The sequence below is a fragment of the Thalassophryne amazonica genome, chromosome 3 (genome assembly GCF_902500255.1).
Source record: "Thalassophryne amazonica chromosome 3, fThaAma1.1, whole genome shotgun sequence".
NCBI classification, from domain to species: domain Eukaryota; kingdom Metazoa; phylum Chordata; class Actinopteri; order Batrachoidiformes; family Batrachoididae; genus Thalassophryne; species Thalassophryne amazonica.
The window spans coordinates 17,913,646-17,929,596 of NC_047105.1; the positions used below are offsets into that span (position 1 = coordinate 17,913,646).

General features: G+C 39.7%; 1 protein-coding gene across 1 annotated transcript in view; it reads right to left on the reverse strand.

Moving 5' to 3' along the window:
• The window catches only part of LOC117506389 (metabotropic glutamate receptor 7), a 922,561-nt gene that overhangs the window by 13,637 nt on the left and 892,973 nt on the right, over positions 1-15,951 (reverse strand). The window contains 1 exon segment of the mRNA XM_034165896.1: positions 6,536-6,782. Within this exon segment, the coding sequence (XP_034021787.1) occupies positions 6,536-6,782 (247 nt within the window).

The window sequence follows — 15,951 nt, forward strand, 5'->3', positions numbered from 1 at the left end:
GGTCCAGTTTATGGAAAAATAGGATACCAAGATAACATTTTTATTTTTAGCTTCTAAATGGACAAGAAACATTAGAAGAGAAATTTTAAATAAAGCGTTCAACATTTCTACGTATTTTCCTGAATTACATCATGACAAAAATCATATTACTCTTAAAGCGTTGAGTAAACACAATGAACATCTTAATTCATCAATTCTACATGTTCTATGCCATTTCATTAAGAAGTAATAACTGATGTTTGTAATTTATTGATTTATCAGTGGTCGCAGAATACCGCTTATGAGGAACAAACTAACAAACAGTGCATATATTCTGATGTCCAGGTTATGTTTTTTAAATCATGACCAACACAGTAAATGACCATGAGATCAAAAGTCAACTTCGACCAAAATAAGAATTTAAGACAAATACTGAAAATCTACATAATAACAACATGCATGTTTGTTGCTGAGAGAACACATATTTTATGTACTGCCATTCAAACATCGATCATGTCCTGCTACTTTTGCTTTCCATAAACATGATAAACCTGATATGTGGAAACATTATTAAACTAGAAGCACTCGGAGAGTGCCAACCTCCGCCAAGGCCATAGGGTCACTGACGTCACATGGAATACCCTTTGGCAAAGAGACTTATTCAACGTCGTTTCATGCATCTCCCGTCATGTTTCAGATTCAGTGGTTAACCCTCTGGGGTCCGAGGGCATTTTGTGGACAGTTCACTCGCCTGGCATAAATGTTTTATTATTGCTGTTAACAGCATCCCACAATCAAGTTTTATGTCTCTTTTTTTCAGGACAACTTGTACTTTCAAAATATATGCTATAGTTGTGTTTTATAAGTGCAATAAAGGTTTACAATCAGAAATAAGAAAGGAAAAAGTAAAGCGGGAAATGTTTCTCTGTAGGCTCTCAGTCTCTCTCTAAAGCGGGAAATAATTTTCCACACACATTTATTCAAAACACACAGAAAACTATAATAAACTAGTAAGACATCACTCCTAAAAACAATCTTTGGTGTGTCACATGAGGTGAATCTGCCCTACGATTGGATTTTGGAAAACCATGTGACAGTGAACCAATTCCAATTGGACATTCACATTGCTCACGTCATCGCACAGCTTCTGTGAGGAGTACAAAGATGGTGGACGGTGGCTCGAAAGTCCGCGGAGTTAATTTTCAGCAAAAAAAAGTAAGTTTCTATCTCATAACATTAATGTTATTTATAATTTAGTAAAGCTTGGTCGACGGCATTAGCCCCAGAGGGTTAAACCCTTAGATCTTCAGCAAATGTATTTATAAAGAGAAACTGCATGAACTACAAAGGTTTTTTTATTTTCTAATAACAAGTTTATTCAATGAGGAGAAACAAATACTAAATTATTGTTGTGTTGTAACTTAATTTTTGTTCAGCCTTTGTGACCCGTCTTCATGAAGTTAGATGCAAAAATGTTGAAATTGGCCCTATCCCGCAATGATAAAGATTCCTTAAAAAATTACTGGATCCGGATCGTGTTCCGGATCATTACCAACATTTAATGACTTATTCTAAGTTAGGCCAAGATACACCCCTGGTAAAAATTTCATTGAAATCCATTGAGGATTTTTTGAGTAATCCTGCTAACAAACCAACCAACCAACAAACAAACGGACGCGACTGAAAACATAACCTCCTTGGCGGAGGTAGCAACATTCAAAACTGGGACAGCACTATAAGATCACATTGCACATGCTGGACAACATCATTAGCAAAGGGCATTGGATGAAACACTGAAATGCTATGAAATTTTGCCCATTTAGGGTTACATTTCTAAGTACGTTTTTCCAATTAAATGCTTTTTTTTTTTTTTTTGAGCTTGGTATCCATTTTTCCAAGATTCAGGAGAGTTTATTCCATCCACAAAGAGTGGATACCAACTTCTACTCAAAAATGCCACTTCCTGAAAAAATTGGTGGTAAGTGGTCTAGTCTAGCCTGTCTACTACTGGAACAACAGTCTGTCAAGTGTGAAAAGTTAATGCAAAGGTTTCAAATGGACAAAATACAGATGCTATCAGCACCTGGCAAATTTCCTTTTGATGGTGATAAACTACTTTGCGTGTGCAAATCTCAATTATTTGCTTGTTCCCTCCCACAGTTTTGTGTACTTTGTGGACAAACACCAAATTGTATATGTCTGAAGGCAATGGTGCTAAATGAAAATTTCAAAGATGCAATCCTCAGTGCACTCTCTTAGTAATTAGTAATCAGCATGTAACCCCACCCCGAGTCATACAGAGCATTTGCGCACATTTTCAGGGTGATTGATTTATGGGTGATTCTTAGACCACGGGCACTTATTATGTCCTTTGATCATATTGTATGAAAAACAGAAAAAAGGGGAAATTTCACACTTTTATAGTTATCTTTACAATGAAAGTGTGTTAAGAAATTTGTTCTAGTAGTCTATGATGACTTTTTCACCTTTTTTCAGCATCATTATATGCAAATATTGCCGTTTTGTGCTTGTCCCACACCCAGACTTTTGATCTTCAGTGATAAAAATGAATGGTAAAGAAACGTTTTTTCTAATGTTTTAAAATATCTCTGAATAAAATATCAGTAAAATAATCAAAACATAATTGGGGTATTCAATGTCATACAACTGTTGTGATTTTTTTAAACAAAATGTAGTTGTCCCACACTATTGCCGTAATTTACACCACAACACTGTAATGTCCCTTTAAACAGTTTGTATGAAAGATTGTTTGGGTAGTTTCTATGGAGATAAACAGTGACATCAGAGCACACACACACACATATATATATATATATATATATATATATATATATATATATATATATATATATATATATATATATATATATATATATATATATATATATAGCGCCAAATCACAACAAACAGTTGCCCCAAGGCGCTTTATATTGTAAGGCAATGGTGTGGTGGAAATTACATTTACAAGGCCAATAGTGCCAATTTTTTTAAAATCATTTCAGCAAATGAAAACAGTCACACGACTGCAATATGACTACAGAAAGCATTCATTTTTTTCTGAACGCTGCTGCTCAACTAAAGCTCTATGATCCAAGAGATATAAAGATGAATATAAAGATGTTATAAAGAGGAAACATTTGTGGTTCCAGTGGTGAGCCTATACGTATGTACATATTTAGGTTATTAAGTTTCTATATTATAACATATTGAACATATGTGCTTTCAGGGAGGAGCTGCCAGCTGACTGCTGGAAACAAACAAAAAAAAAGACAGAAATATGGAACATGTCCATTAGTGACCTGTAAAATGACTTTAAAAAACAAACAAACAATGACTCCACAGAAAGTGAGGAAGAGTGTGGGAGAAAGCCATTATCAAAGACAAATGATGTGGAAAAATATGTTGAACTGCTCTGCAGTAATGAAACAGAAATGCAGCTGAAACATTCTCTGATGTAAGTGCGTACACAAGTGAGAGCCACAGGCAGCTCAGACGCCTCACACATATAACATAGTGGTGTGAAACAGGGGAATGGTGGTTAAGATTTTAAAGTGGTGGGCTTGTGATTACAGGATCCTTGGTTCAAATCCATGTCACACTGGAGAAATCACTCAGAGCCCTTGGGCAAGTTCTGTATCCTCCCAGTTCCTCTCAGTGTGCATCTGAGTGCCTTGCATGACATCAGTGTGTGTGAGTGTGTGAATGGGTGTATGTGAGGCATCGCTGTAAAGCACTTTGAGCATGAAAGGGCTACATAAATGCAGTCCATTTACAGGTGTGGACACAAACAAACCCTACTGATGATACTGCACATTTGCCAAAGCAGGACACAAGTCCAGCACAGCCATTGAGTTGTCAATGTCAGAACGTTATAGATATTTTTCCTTTTCAGCATGGAAATCATGGCTTTAGGCCCTTTTGACAAACTAATCAGACTGTTGGATGACATATTTCATCGCTTCCAAACCGGAGGCTGGAAGAGAAAGAATTTGTGTGAGTTTTGTGACTCAGTAGCCACAGCGGCCCAGTCCAACAGATGGCACTGGCAGTCTGTGGGGAGCCATGACTGAGCTGCAGTCTGCCAACACCAGCAACAGCACGGCTGGGTCTTCTCTACCGTGAACTGACTGTGAATAGCAATACACGCTAGGGGTCCAGAGTCCCTGCAATGTTGATAACATACCAGCAAACCTTCATCCTGCCCCCAACTGTGCAATAATAAACTGGACTGATTGATGAGCTGTAATTATTGAGATCCGCAGAGGAACATCCCCGGAGAGTTTGTCTCACTCGCTCGCTCGCTGTCGCCTTTATTGAATTGTTGACTGAGGAACTTTCGACCCCATGCACAGCTGTTTAATGCTCAGATGGTTATGGGAATATAGTGCAGTAAAACGTGCAGGTCTTGTGGCCAAATGGTGGTGTAGTGCCACCTAGAATAGCAGGCACCATAGAGACTGTAAATCTGCCACTGAAACAGACTGTCATATTATGCTCTCACTCCTCATGTAAAAGTTACGAGTCAATTGAAAGATGGTGATAAAGAGCCGTGGACATGTGCTTATACATTCTCTCCACACATTCCCTTCATTTCACTCTCTCTCGTTCTCTCTCTCTCTCTGGTACTCCTCTCAAATCTCTTGAAAATGGATCGAGGTCAAGACAGAAAAGCAAAAGTAGAAGATTAATTTGCGCTTACCTCTGACAAATTATGAAATTAGCCTGTCAAGGGGGAGAAAAACATTATTTGGTGAGTTGTCCCCAAAAGCCCCAAAAGGAATCCCAGTAAGAGATGTTAACTTGATCACAAAGCTGTGTAATTTCAATTTGCACACATATTTCTGCAAGCATTTTGGTAATATTCTATAATTTCCTGTGGAGCAAGAGCATGTTTGGGGTTGTCCCCCCCCCCATCAAACTGCACTTCAAACACCCTCCCAGCACACATAAAGAAATGATGAGTTTTCTTGTGGAAGATCAATTTAAAGAAGGTTTACATCATCATGCAAAGTGTCGCTTTCTAAGCTGCATTTGGTGTTCATTCATTTATTATTAAAAAAATACAAGAAAAAAAAGCTTAAAAAGCTTCAAAAAATGGTTTCCTTTGCATTTCAAAACATGGCTAAACAGAAACCCAGCTAGATGTCATGCATGTTAATTAATGTGCAAAATTAAATGAAACAAAAAATGGTTCAACTTCCAGGACAAGATAAGAGAGGACATGTCTTTTGGCACATTTGTAGTAATCGACCAAACTGCATTTTCTTGTTACTTTCATTACGTCCTATTAAAAAAAATGATCGTATTTTGTGTTTACTTTTTTGCTTTGGTTCAACAAGCAGATCCTGTGCGGATTTGCTTTTGGATTTGAAACACAAACTATAACAGGTGTATATGGAGACTGGGCGTATAGGTGGTCTTGAACTGGGGACTTTCTTGATGGGAAGGAAGACCAGTATATGTATAATTTACACAACTATTTCAGTGTGATTTTGAATGTCTGATGTGCTACAGCCACATTCAAATGACAGATCTTCCAAAAACTGATTTCAGTTTTAAAGCTCTTCAGTCTCAGTCCTGGAAATGAGACCCATGGAATTCTTGTACGTGTTTGTGGGCACAATCGTCATTCTGCGCATTATCTTTGAAACAGCCAGTCATATGTATTTCAGTCAATCCATAAGTTACAATTAATGAATGATTCAAAAGAAATTCAACACTTTACTGTTTCAAATAATTTCAAGTACCTCAGTCACTGTTGCATTTAAAAAAATAAAATGTCAGTGCAAATCTCCAAAAGACACGATATATACAATCAAGTAATTTCCATGAATACCTCATATGGAGTATAAACTCTGTAAAATTTCACATGTGAATTTACATTGGTGTCCACCAACATGATCTTTTCTAATCTTCAACTACACCTTGTAGTATCATGTCACCCTAAAATTTTGATAAAAATATTAACATTTTATGTGTAACTTGTCCCAAAAACATTGTAAGGCACTTACTGCCCTAACCACTGCTGGTACTCATTTACAGCTGGGTTGCCTGGAACCATGAAGATGAAGTGTCTTGTCCAAGGACATAGACAGAATGTGTGACCAAGAATCAACAATACATCTACAAATTGGTAGATGTTTTATGCCAATGGTTAAACAGCCTATAGTTGGCTCTAAACTGGGACTACTGAACTTGTGTACAAGAAAATAATTAACATATACGGTATGTTCATGGGTGGTAATGTTACTATCCATTTAAGGATTTTACTGAAAATGAAAAACTTCCCTTGTGACTATAGAAATTTCAGTGTGATGAGTCAACAAATGTCACTTTTCTCAACTGTACAGATAAATTTTTGTTGCCAATTCCTCAATTCGTCAATTCATCACCACTTTGTATTTTATTCCACAAAGTTTTGTAAAATAATTAAACTTCTTTTGCCATCAATAAAGCCACAATGACAATAATGACTTTGCTTGGAAGGACTGAAATAAGACTGAGCCAAAATCTTTCACCTTTCCTGGGTACTTACTGTTAGGATCGACGTTCTCGCACAGCTCTGTTTTGGCCTCTCCGTTGGGCCTGTCGCTGGCCTTGTGAGAGAGTCGAGATGACATGGTGGCTGCTGTGACAACAGCCTTGAAGGAGCGTTTCCTCTTCTGCACGTTGAGCTCTGGGTGGAAGATGATGACGTAGACCTTGGGCATATATAGCATCCCCAGGGCCACAGACGCACTGAGGTTCATCGAGATGGTCAGTGTGGTTGTCTGGATGTACAACTGAGGGTGAGAAAGGGACCAGACAAAGTGTCCATTACAACACTTATACTTAGTGTATCCTTGTACATTACCATAAATGTGGAGCTAACACACTGCATATGTGTGTGTATGTATATATACACATATATCCACACACATACCAGTCACAAGTCACAGGACCCCCGAAACTGGTAAAATAAAAAACTAAATGCGACTTGTACTCCACATAGAAAATGACCAGATAATGATCAGGCAACAGTGCTAACTACTAAGCCATCGTGCCAAGAGCTTTTAAAACAAACATTAGAATATTAAAATTTTAAAATAAATTCAACAGTGGATGGGAAGCCAGTGCAGAGTGTAGAGCATCGGGGTAATGTGCTTATGTCTGGGAGTGTTAGTTAAAGGCGGGCTGCAGTGTTTTGCACCAGCTTTGGGTGATTAATCGTGGACTGGGAAACACCTGTATAAAGTGCACTGCAGTGGTCAAGTCGAGCTGGTGAAAGCATTAATGGCTTTTTCAACGTCTGAATGGTTAAGAAAAAGTTTAACTTTTGTTAAAGATGCAATGGAAAAAAGCTAGATTTGACTACCGTGTCAATTTGTCTGTCGAAGTGTCAAATGCGACTCCAAGACTCTTGACAATAGTTTTAAAATCATCACACAGAAACTGGACTTTTTCCTATCCCAGAGCATTCATTTTTTTCTTCATTTAATGCAAGAAGTTTGATAATAACCACTGTTTGCTATCAGCAATACAGTACAAACCATTACAGCTTTGCTATCAGCAATATAGTACAAACCATTACAGCTGGTTGTACTTCGTTCTTTGTTGGTCTTAGAGGTAAGTAAATTTGAACATCATCTGCATAGCAATGGAAAGATAGATTATGCTTAGTGATAACTGACCAAAAAGGTGGCATATAGAGCGAAAACAGCGTTGGTGAGGTCTCTTGTAACACCAGTAACACAGGGTGTTTGGCATTCAATGTCATTATGTCCCTTTAGCAGAGCAGACTCAGTACTATGATGGGACCTGAAACCAGACTGAATTTTTTTGAAGACAGAATTGCTCTCTAAAAATAACTGTAACTGGGTATAACCAACTTTCTCTAAAACCTTGGACAGAATGGGCAAGTGGGAAACAGGTCTAAAATGAGATCAAATAGAAGATTCCAGGTAAAAAAAATTTTAAAAGAAGAGGCCAAACCACAGCATGTTTTAAGGCAGTTGGCACACATGCCAAACTGAGGGAAGACTTGGACCAACGGTATTGGTGGCTGAGAGGAGGGTGTTAGCCAAGTTCAAATCCATCATGGACAACTCCTCTCACCCTCTGCACCGGAATGTAGTGGAGCTGAACAACTCGTTCAGTGACAGACTGAGGCACCCTCAGTGCAAGAAGGAACAATAACACTGTGAAATAACCACAGGCAATAATATGTCCACAAATCATGTGCAATAACAACTCGTTTACAAATCCCTGCACTAATGTCACCTTATCACATCTAAATTCCACTTCACATATTGTAAATAAGATGCTCCTACCTCTTTTTCAATCCCAATCATGTTTATATATATGCATATGTACTTATATATGTACGTACATATATATATATATATGCATATGTATATGTGTATTTGTATAGGTATGTGTGTGCATATGTATGTATGTATATGCACCAACACTTTTGGTTTTGCTCCCATTTTGTATGAGATGAACTCAAAGATCTAAAACTTTTTCCACATACACAATATCACCATTTCCCTCAAATATTGTTCACAAACCAGTCTAAATCTGTGACAGTGAGCACTTCTCCTTTGCTGAGATAATCCATCCCAACTCACAGGTGTGCCATATCAAGATGCTGATTAGACACCATGATTAGTGCACAGGTGTGCCTTAGACTTGCGTTTATATTTTTGTTGAGTGTATGTGTATATATATATATATATATATATATATATATACATACATATTCTATTTCTACCTCATTTTCTTATGTTATTGTACTGTTACAAGTATTATTATTATTGTTTATCCTTGAACACGCTGGTTGATGAACATTTTCCTCTACTTGCTCCCATCTTGTGTGTTTTTTAAGAGCTGACGTAACATGTAAATTTCTCCTCTGTGAGATAAATAAAGTTTATGTTATGTTATCTTATTAAAACCTTAACCAACACTTTGGAAGGAACAGTGTCCAAGGGGCAGGTTGTAAGAGACCAGTTCAAACTATTCAAATACTGCAGAGTGAGGCGGAGGATCAGTCAGGTTAGCATTCAGTCTCAAATTGTTGCTGGTCAGTTATGTGATAGAAGCAACATTATCAAGAAAGAAGTACAGAAATTTTTTTCACACATGGCCACTGAGACATCAACAGCAGTGCATGGGTTAATAACAGAGTTAATTGTATTAAATAGCTCTCTGGGATGATGGCTGCTGATGGAGATGATATTAGATAAATAATGACATTTTGCCTCTTTCACAGCCGGTCAAGTCAGTGAGGCAGTTCCTTAGAATTTTCAAAGATACCTGTAATCTGTCTTTCTTCTACCTGCACGGATAAAGTCATGCAACCAGGGATCTGCCCTCAGTTTTGTGTCTTTACACAAAAAAGGGGTGATAGAGTCTAAAATTCCAGCAAAGGTGGTGTTGAAGGAGGAAAGAATGTTGTCTGGGGATGAAGGAGGCACCAGACCAAAGGAATGATTACTGGCATCATATCTTTCCAAAAATTGAAAACTTTCAAAGTTAGCTTTGTTCCCCTCGTGCCCTTCAATTGCAACCAGCATGCACTGAAAAAAAGTGAAACACAGTGCACTTCATTCAAAGTACTTATTTACATTGGTCTAATGGAAAATTGTGATTTCCAGTTTAAATCTGCTGGAATCACTTTACAAAATCATAAATATACATTGTGAGAAACTAAAAAAAATTAGCTGTAACAAATTACATAAATTTTTTTTTAAGTTGATCCAAAGGAGCATTTTTTTTTCCAGTTTGCATCAAATGTGCATTTTTTTTTTACTTTCACATTTGATACTCTGTGTGCTTCTTACCCTGTGTGCTGCTATCCAATGCTGCTGGAACCTCAATTTCCCTGAGGGAGTCTTCCCAAGGGATCAATGAAGTTCTATCTAATCTAATCTATATCCTTGCCCTGCCTGTTTCAGAGGTGGGTCTTAATCTGTTTCATCACAGAGAATGAAGCTAACAGTAATTCTGTACTCCCAGTTTCAGAAAAGAATCAGGGTTAATGGAGACCACAGACCCGTGACTACTACGTTAGTAATTGCACCTGGATGAGCAATCAAAGTGATCCAGCATCTGCCCAGCACTACACCCAAAGTGGTCTGTCTCCTGGGCTCTGCCAGCCCCACAGCCCCTTTCTTAATATCTCTAACCCAAATGAGCCTGTGTGGAGATAAATGCCAAATGCTGCACAAAAGGCTGAGAAACATTAAGAGATGCCAGTGCTTTTAAAATATTGTGTATACCATATATTGTGATCGAAATCACTTCATCCTCATTAATATGAACATTTTTACACAGAACTTTCCAAAAGTGTGTATTTTGTCAATATGAAGTGTCTCTTTTATCTTTATTGTGCTCATGGGAAGGTGTGAGATGCAAACATTACATTATGTCCAGCATGCTCAAAGAGGTGTAACACAAAATAATTATTGTCTGCATTGAGGGGTTACTTTAAATAATTAAAGGTGTTCTCAGGTGTAACATAGTTTAATAAAAAGCTCTGACTGAAACAGGAAACTTTATAATATATGTTATGATATCATATGGAAGGTGCCGGCTTGCACACAGTGATGAATACTGAGATCTGTGCCTTGCTCAAGAACAGAAATATCCTAGAATCAAATTAACAACGCCATTGGTTAGTAGACAACATGCACTTCCACCTGAAATGCAGTTGCCAAGTTGAAAAATTTGTTTGAGAGACACTTTTTTATGAGCTGGTGAAGTATTGGTATTTTTTATTGCTATTATTAGTATTTTTCTGTGTGTTCTCAACCCACACCGACAGCAAGGAACGACAGCAGACAGCTGGTTCACAGCATAAATGTTTTATGTGCTGTGAATATTGCACTTACATCCAACTCAATGCCCCTATGAACCCAATAGCAGGCTAATATCGCACGGGATGAATGCATAAAAAGTCTCGGCCACCCTGTAATGGGTTTCCCAGAGTGCATTTCATAGCGTTTAGCCACACTGTGTTTATGTGTTATGGCCCTGCTGTCACAGTCAAAACACTAAGAGTGAGATCAGGATGGATGTGCAAAGAAAGAGACAAAGAATCGACTAGGTATAATTTTTTACCCTGAAACTACAGTAGAGAGCTGCATGAAAAAACTGGCTTTCACATGTCATTAAGTCCAATATAGTCCCTGATGCCTACTTGTGCTGGTGAAGATTCCTTGATTCTGTAGCATCAAGTGGCTGAAGTTCCACAAATCCCCTTGGATGGGATGCCGGTCTGATGCGGGTTACTTCCCCAGACAAGGCTGTTACCCATTTACAGCTGAGTGGTCTGACATAATGCAGGTGAACTGTCTTGTGAAAGGACACAGAAAGATAGCATGACTGGGAATCAAGCCCAGGTCTACATTTTGGGAGCCACTGCACTAGCTGCTCTAGGTTATTGATTAGCGTCCTGGTTTCATAACCATTCAGTAAGACAGGAAATACCAGGACACTTATTCCACGTCGCTTCACGCATCTACTGTTATGTTTCAGATTCAGTGGTTAAACCCTTAGATCTTCAGCAAATGTATTTATAAAGAGAAACTGCATGAACTACACAAGTTTTTTTAATTTTCTAATAAGTTTATTCAATGAGGAGAAACAAATGCTAAATTATTGTTGTGTTGTAACTTAATTTTTGCTCAGCCTTCCGACCCGTGACCCGTGTTCATGAAGTTAGATGCAAAAATGTTGAAATAGGCCCTATCCTGCAATGATAAAGAATCCTTAAAAAAATTACTGGATCCTGATCGTGTTCCAGATCATTACCAAAATTTAATGACTTCTAAGTTAGGCCAAGATACACCCCTGGTAAAAATTTCATTGAAATCTGTTGAGGATTTTTTGAGTAATCCTGCTAACAAACCAACCAACCAACAAACAAACGGACGCGGCCGAAAACATAACCTCCTTGGCGCAGGTAAAAAAATACATGCCACCCACAGGATTCAAACCTGCACTTTCCAAAAGCTGTGATTACCAGCCAGAAGCCTTTTTGCAAAGCCACACTCGTGGGGAACTTCGACAAATTTCACATACAGCTCGACAGTGATCATTTGCTGACTGTTGTCGTGTTAATAGTACGAATAGCCACACATTTTCTAAGTGCCAAGCGAGCGGTGTTAGATGTTCGTGTGTGTCAGCTGGAATTTGGCGACACCTGCCGGGAGAGGGTTCAATGGGCTCTCACAGTACACACTCTGTCTTTCAGCTGCCGGTGTGCGCAAATAGCTGCAGCAACAGGTGCACGAGGCGTTAGAGGCAGCTACGATTTTACACATATTGCATACGATTCCTGCTTCATGTGCACTTCATGTGCAATTCAACCAAATTCGCACTGTGTGTGAAGGGGCCTGTAGGTGGTTTTCTATTACTTTCCAAATTGTATTGCTGATCTGAACGATTACAATGTTCTGTTTCCTTGCTCCTAATTTGAGCACCAAGGGTCTCCAGTTTGTTCAGAATTGATCTCCCTTCACTGGCTTCTTGGTCATGGGAAGTCAACTTTAAATTTTTATTACCTCCACCAAGGAGGTTATGTTTTCGGTCTCATCCGTTTGTTTGTTTGTTGGTTGGTTGGTTTGTTAGCAGGATTACTCAAAAAAATCCTCAACAGATTTCAATGAAATTTTTACCAAGGGTGTATCTTGGCCTAACTTAGAAGTCATTACATTTTAGTAATGATCCGGAACATGATCAGGATCCAGTAATTTTTTTAAGGATTCTTTATCATTGCAGGATAGGGCCAATTTCAACATTTTTGCATCCAAATTCATGAAGACGGGTCACAAAGGCTGCACAAAAATTAAGTTACAACACAACATCCATCCATCCATCCATTTTCTTCCACTTTATCCGGAGTCGGGTCGCGGAGGCAGCAGCTGAAGCAAAGCCGCCCAGACCTCCCAATTTAGTATTTGTTTCTCCTCATTGAATAAACTTGCTATTAGAAAAAAAAAAAAATTGTGTAGTTCATGCAGTTTCTCTTTATGAATACATTTGCTGAAGATCTAAGGGTTTAGCCCTCTGGGGCCGACGCCATTGGATACGATGGCTGAGACCAAGCTTTACTTCTTCTTCTTCTTCTTTGTCTTTCGGCTGTTCCCGTTAGGGGTCGCCACAGCAGATCAATCGTTTCCATCTCACCCTGTCCTCTGTATCTTCCTCTGTCACACCAACCACCTGCATGTCCTCTCTCAGCACATCCATGAACCTCCTCTTTGGTCTCCCTCTTCTCCTCCTGCCTGGTGGCTCCATCCTCAGCATCCTTCTCCCTATATACCCTGGGTCCCTCCTCTGCACATGTCCAAACCATCTCAATCTCACCTCTCTGACTTTGTCTCCAAACCGTCCCACCTGAGCTGTCCCTCTGATATGTTCAGCTCTGCCAGCTCCAGCTCTGCCTCCTGTCTTTTTGTTAGTGCCACTGTCTCTAAACCATACAACATAGCTGGTCTCACTACTGTTTTGTAAACTTTCCCCTTCACTCTTGCTGATATTCTTCGGTCACAAATCACTCCTGCCACCTTTCTCCACCCACTCCACCCTGCCTGCACTCTCTTCTTCACCTCTCTACCACACTCTCCATTACTTTGAACAGTTGACCCCAAATATTTAAACTCATCTACTTTCACCACTTCTACTCCTTGTAACTGCACTATTCCACTGGGCTCCCTCTCATTCACACACATGTACTCAGTCTTGCTTCTACTGACTTTCATTCCCCTTCTCTCCAAAGCATATCTCCACTTCTCCAGACTAGACTCAACTTGCTCTCTACTCTCACTACAGACCACAATGTCATCTGCAAACATCATAGTCCATGGGGACTCCTGTCTGATCTCATCTGTCAACCTGTCCATCACCACTGCAAACAAGAAAGGACTCAGAGCTGATCCTTGGTGTAATCCCACCTCCACCTTGAATGAGTCTGTCATTCTGACTGCACATCTCACCGCTGTCACACTATTCTTGTACATGTCCTGCAGTACCCTAACATACTTCTCTGCCACTCCAGACTTCATCATACAATGCCACAACTCTTCTCTTGGCACCCTATCATAAGCTTTTTCTAAGTCCACAAACACACAATGTAACTCTTTCTGTCCTTCTCTGTACTTTTCCAACAGTATTCTCAGAGCAAACATTGCATCTGTAGTGCTCTTTCTCGGCATGAAACCATATTGCTGCTAACAGATCTTCACCTGTTTTCTAAGCCTAGCTTCTACTACTCTTTCCCATAACTTCATGCTGTGGCTGATCAGCTTTATGCCTCTGTAGTTACTGCAGCTCTGCACATCACCCTTGTTCTTGAAAATAGGAACCAGCACACTTCGTCTCCACTCCTCAGGCATCCTCTCACTTTCCAAGATTTTATTAAACAATCTGGTTAGAAACTCTACTGCCATCTCTCCTAGACATTTCCATGCCTCCATTGGAATGTCATCTGGACCAACTGCCTTTCCACTCTTCATCCTCTTCATAGTAACCCTCACTTCTTCCTTGCTAATCTCTTTTACTTCCTGATTTACTCTCACCACATCATCCAGCCTTTTCTCTCGCTCATTTTCTTTATTCATCAACTCTTCAAAATATTCCCTCCACCTTCTCAGCACACACTCCTCACTTGTCAGCACATTACCATGTGCATCTTTTACCACCCTAACCTGCTGCACATCCTTTTCAGCTCTGTCCCTTTGTCTGGCCAATCGGTACGAGTCCTTTTCTCCTTCCTTACTATTCAACTTCTTGTACAGCTCGCAATATGCCTTTTCCTTTGCTTTTGCCACTTCTCTTCTCGCCTTACGCCGCATCTCCTTGTACTCCTGTCTACTTTCTTCATCTCTCCGACTATCCCAAAACTTTTTCGCCAACCTCTTTCTCCTTATGCTTTCCTGGACCTCTTCATTCCACCACCAAGTCTCCTTGTCTTCCTTCCACTGTCCAGATGTCATACCCAGTACTGCCCTAGCTGTCTCCCTCACCACATCTGCAGTACTTTTCCAGTTGTCCAAAATTGCTTCCCCTCCAACTACTGCTTCTCTCACCTGCTCGCTAAATTTCACACAACAGTCTTCCTCCTTCAGCTTCCACCATCTGATCCTTTGTTGAGCTCTCACTCTCTTCTTCTTCTTTACCTCTAAAGTCATCCTACAAACAACCATCCTATGCTGTCTAGTGACACTCTCTCCTGCTACCACCTTACAGTCTGTGATTTCTTTTAGCTTGCATCTCCTATAAAGAATGTAGTCCACCTGTGTGCACCTTCCTCCACTCTTATATGTTACCCTGTGCTCCTCCCTTTTCTTAAAGTAGGTATTCACTACAGCCATTTCCATCCTTTTTGCAAATCAACTACCATCTGTCCTTCCCCATTCCTATCCTTGATACCATATCTACCCATTACTTCCTCATCACCTCTGTTCCCTTCACCAACATGCCCATTGAAGTCTGCTCCTATCACCACTCTTTCATGCTTGGGCACATTCTCCACCACCTCATCTAACACACTCCAGAAATCTTCTTTCTCCTTCATCTCACAACCTACCTGTGGGGCATATGCACTGATGATATTCATCATCACTCCTTCAATTTCCAACTTCACACTCATCACCCTGTCAGACACTCGCTTAACCTCCAACACACTTTTAACATACTCTTCCTTTAAAATGACCCCAACACCATTTCTATTCCTGTCCTCACCATGGTACAACAACTTGTACCCACCGCCGATGCTCCTGCTCTTACTTCCCTTCCACTTGGTCTCTTGCACACACAATATGTCTACCTTTCTCCTCTCCATCATATCAGCCAGCTCTCTCCCTTTACCAGTCATACTACCAACATTCAAAGTCCCCACTCTCATTTCCACCCTTCTAGTTTTCTTCTTCTCCCGCTGTTCGTGGCAACGTTTTCCTCCTCTTC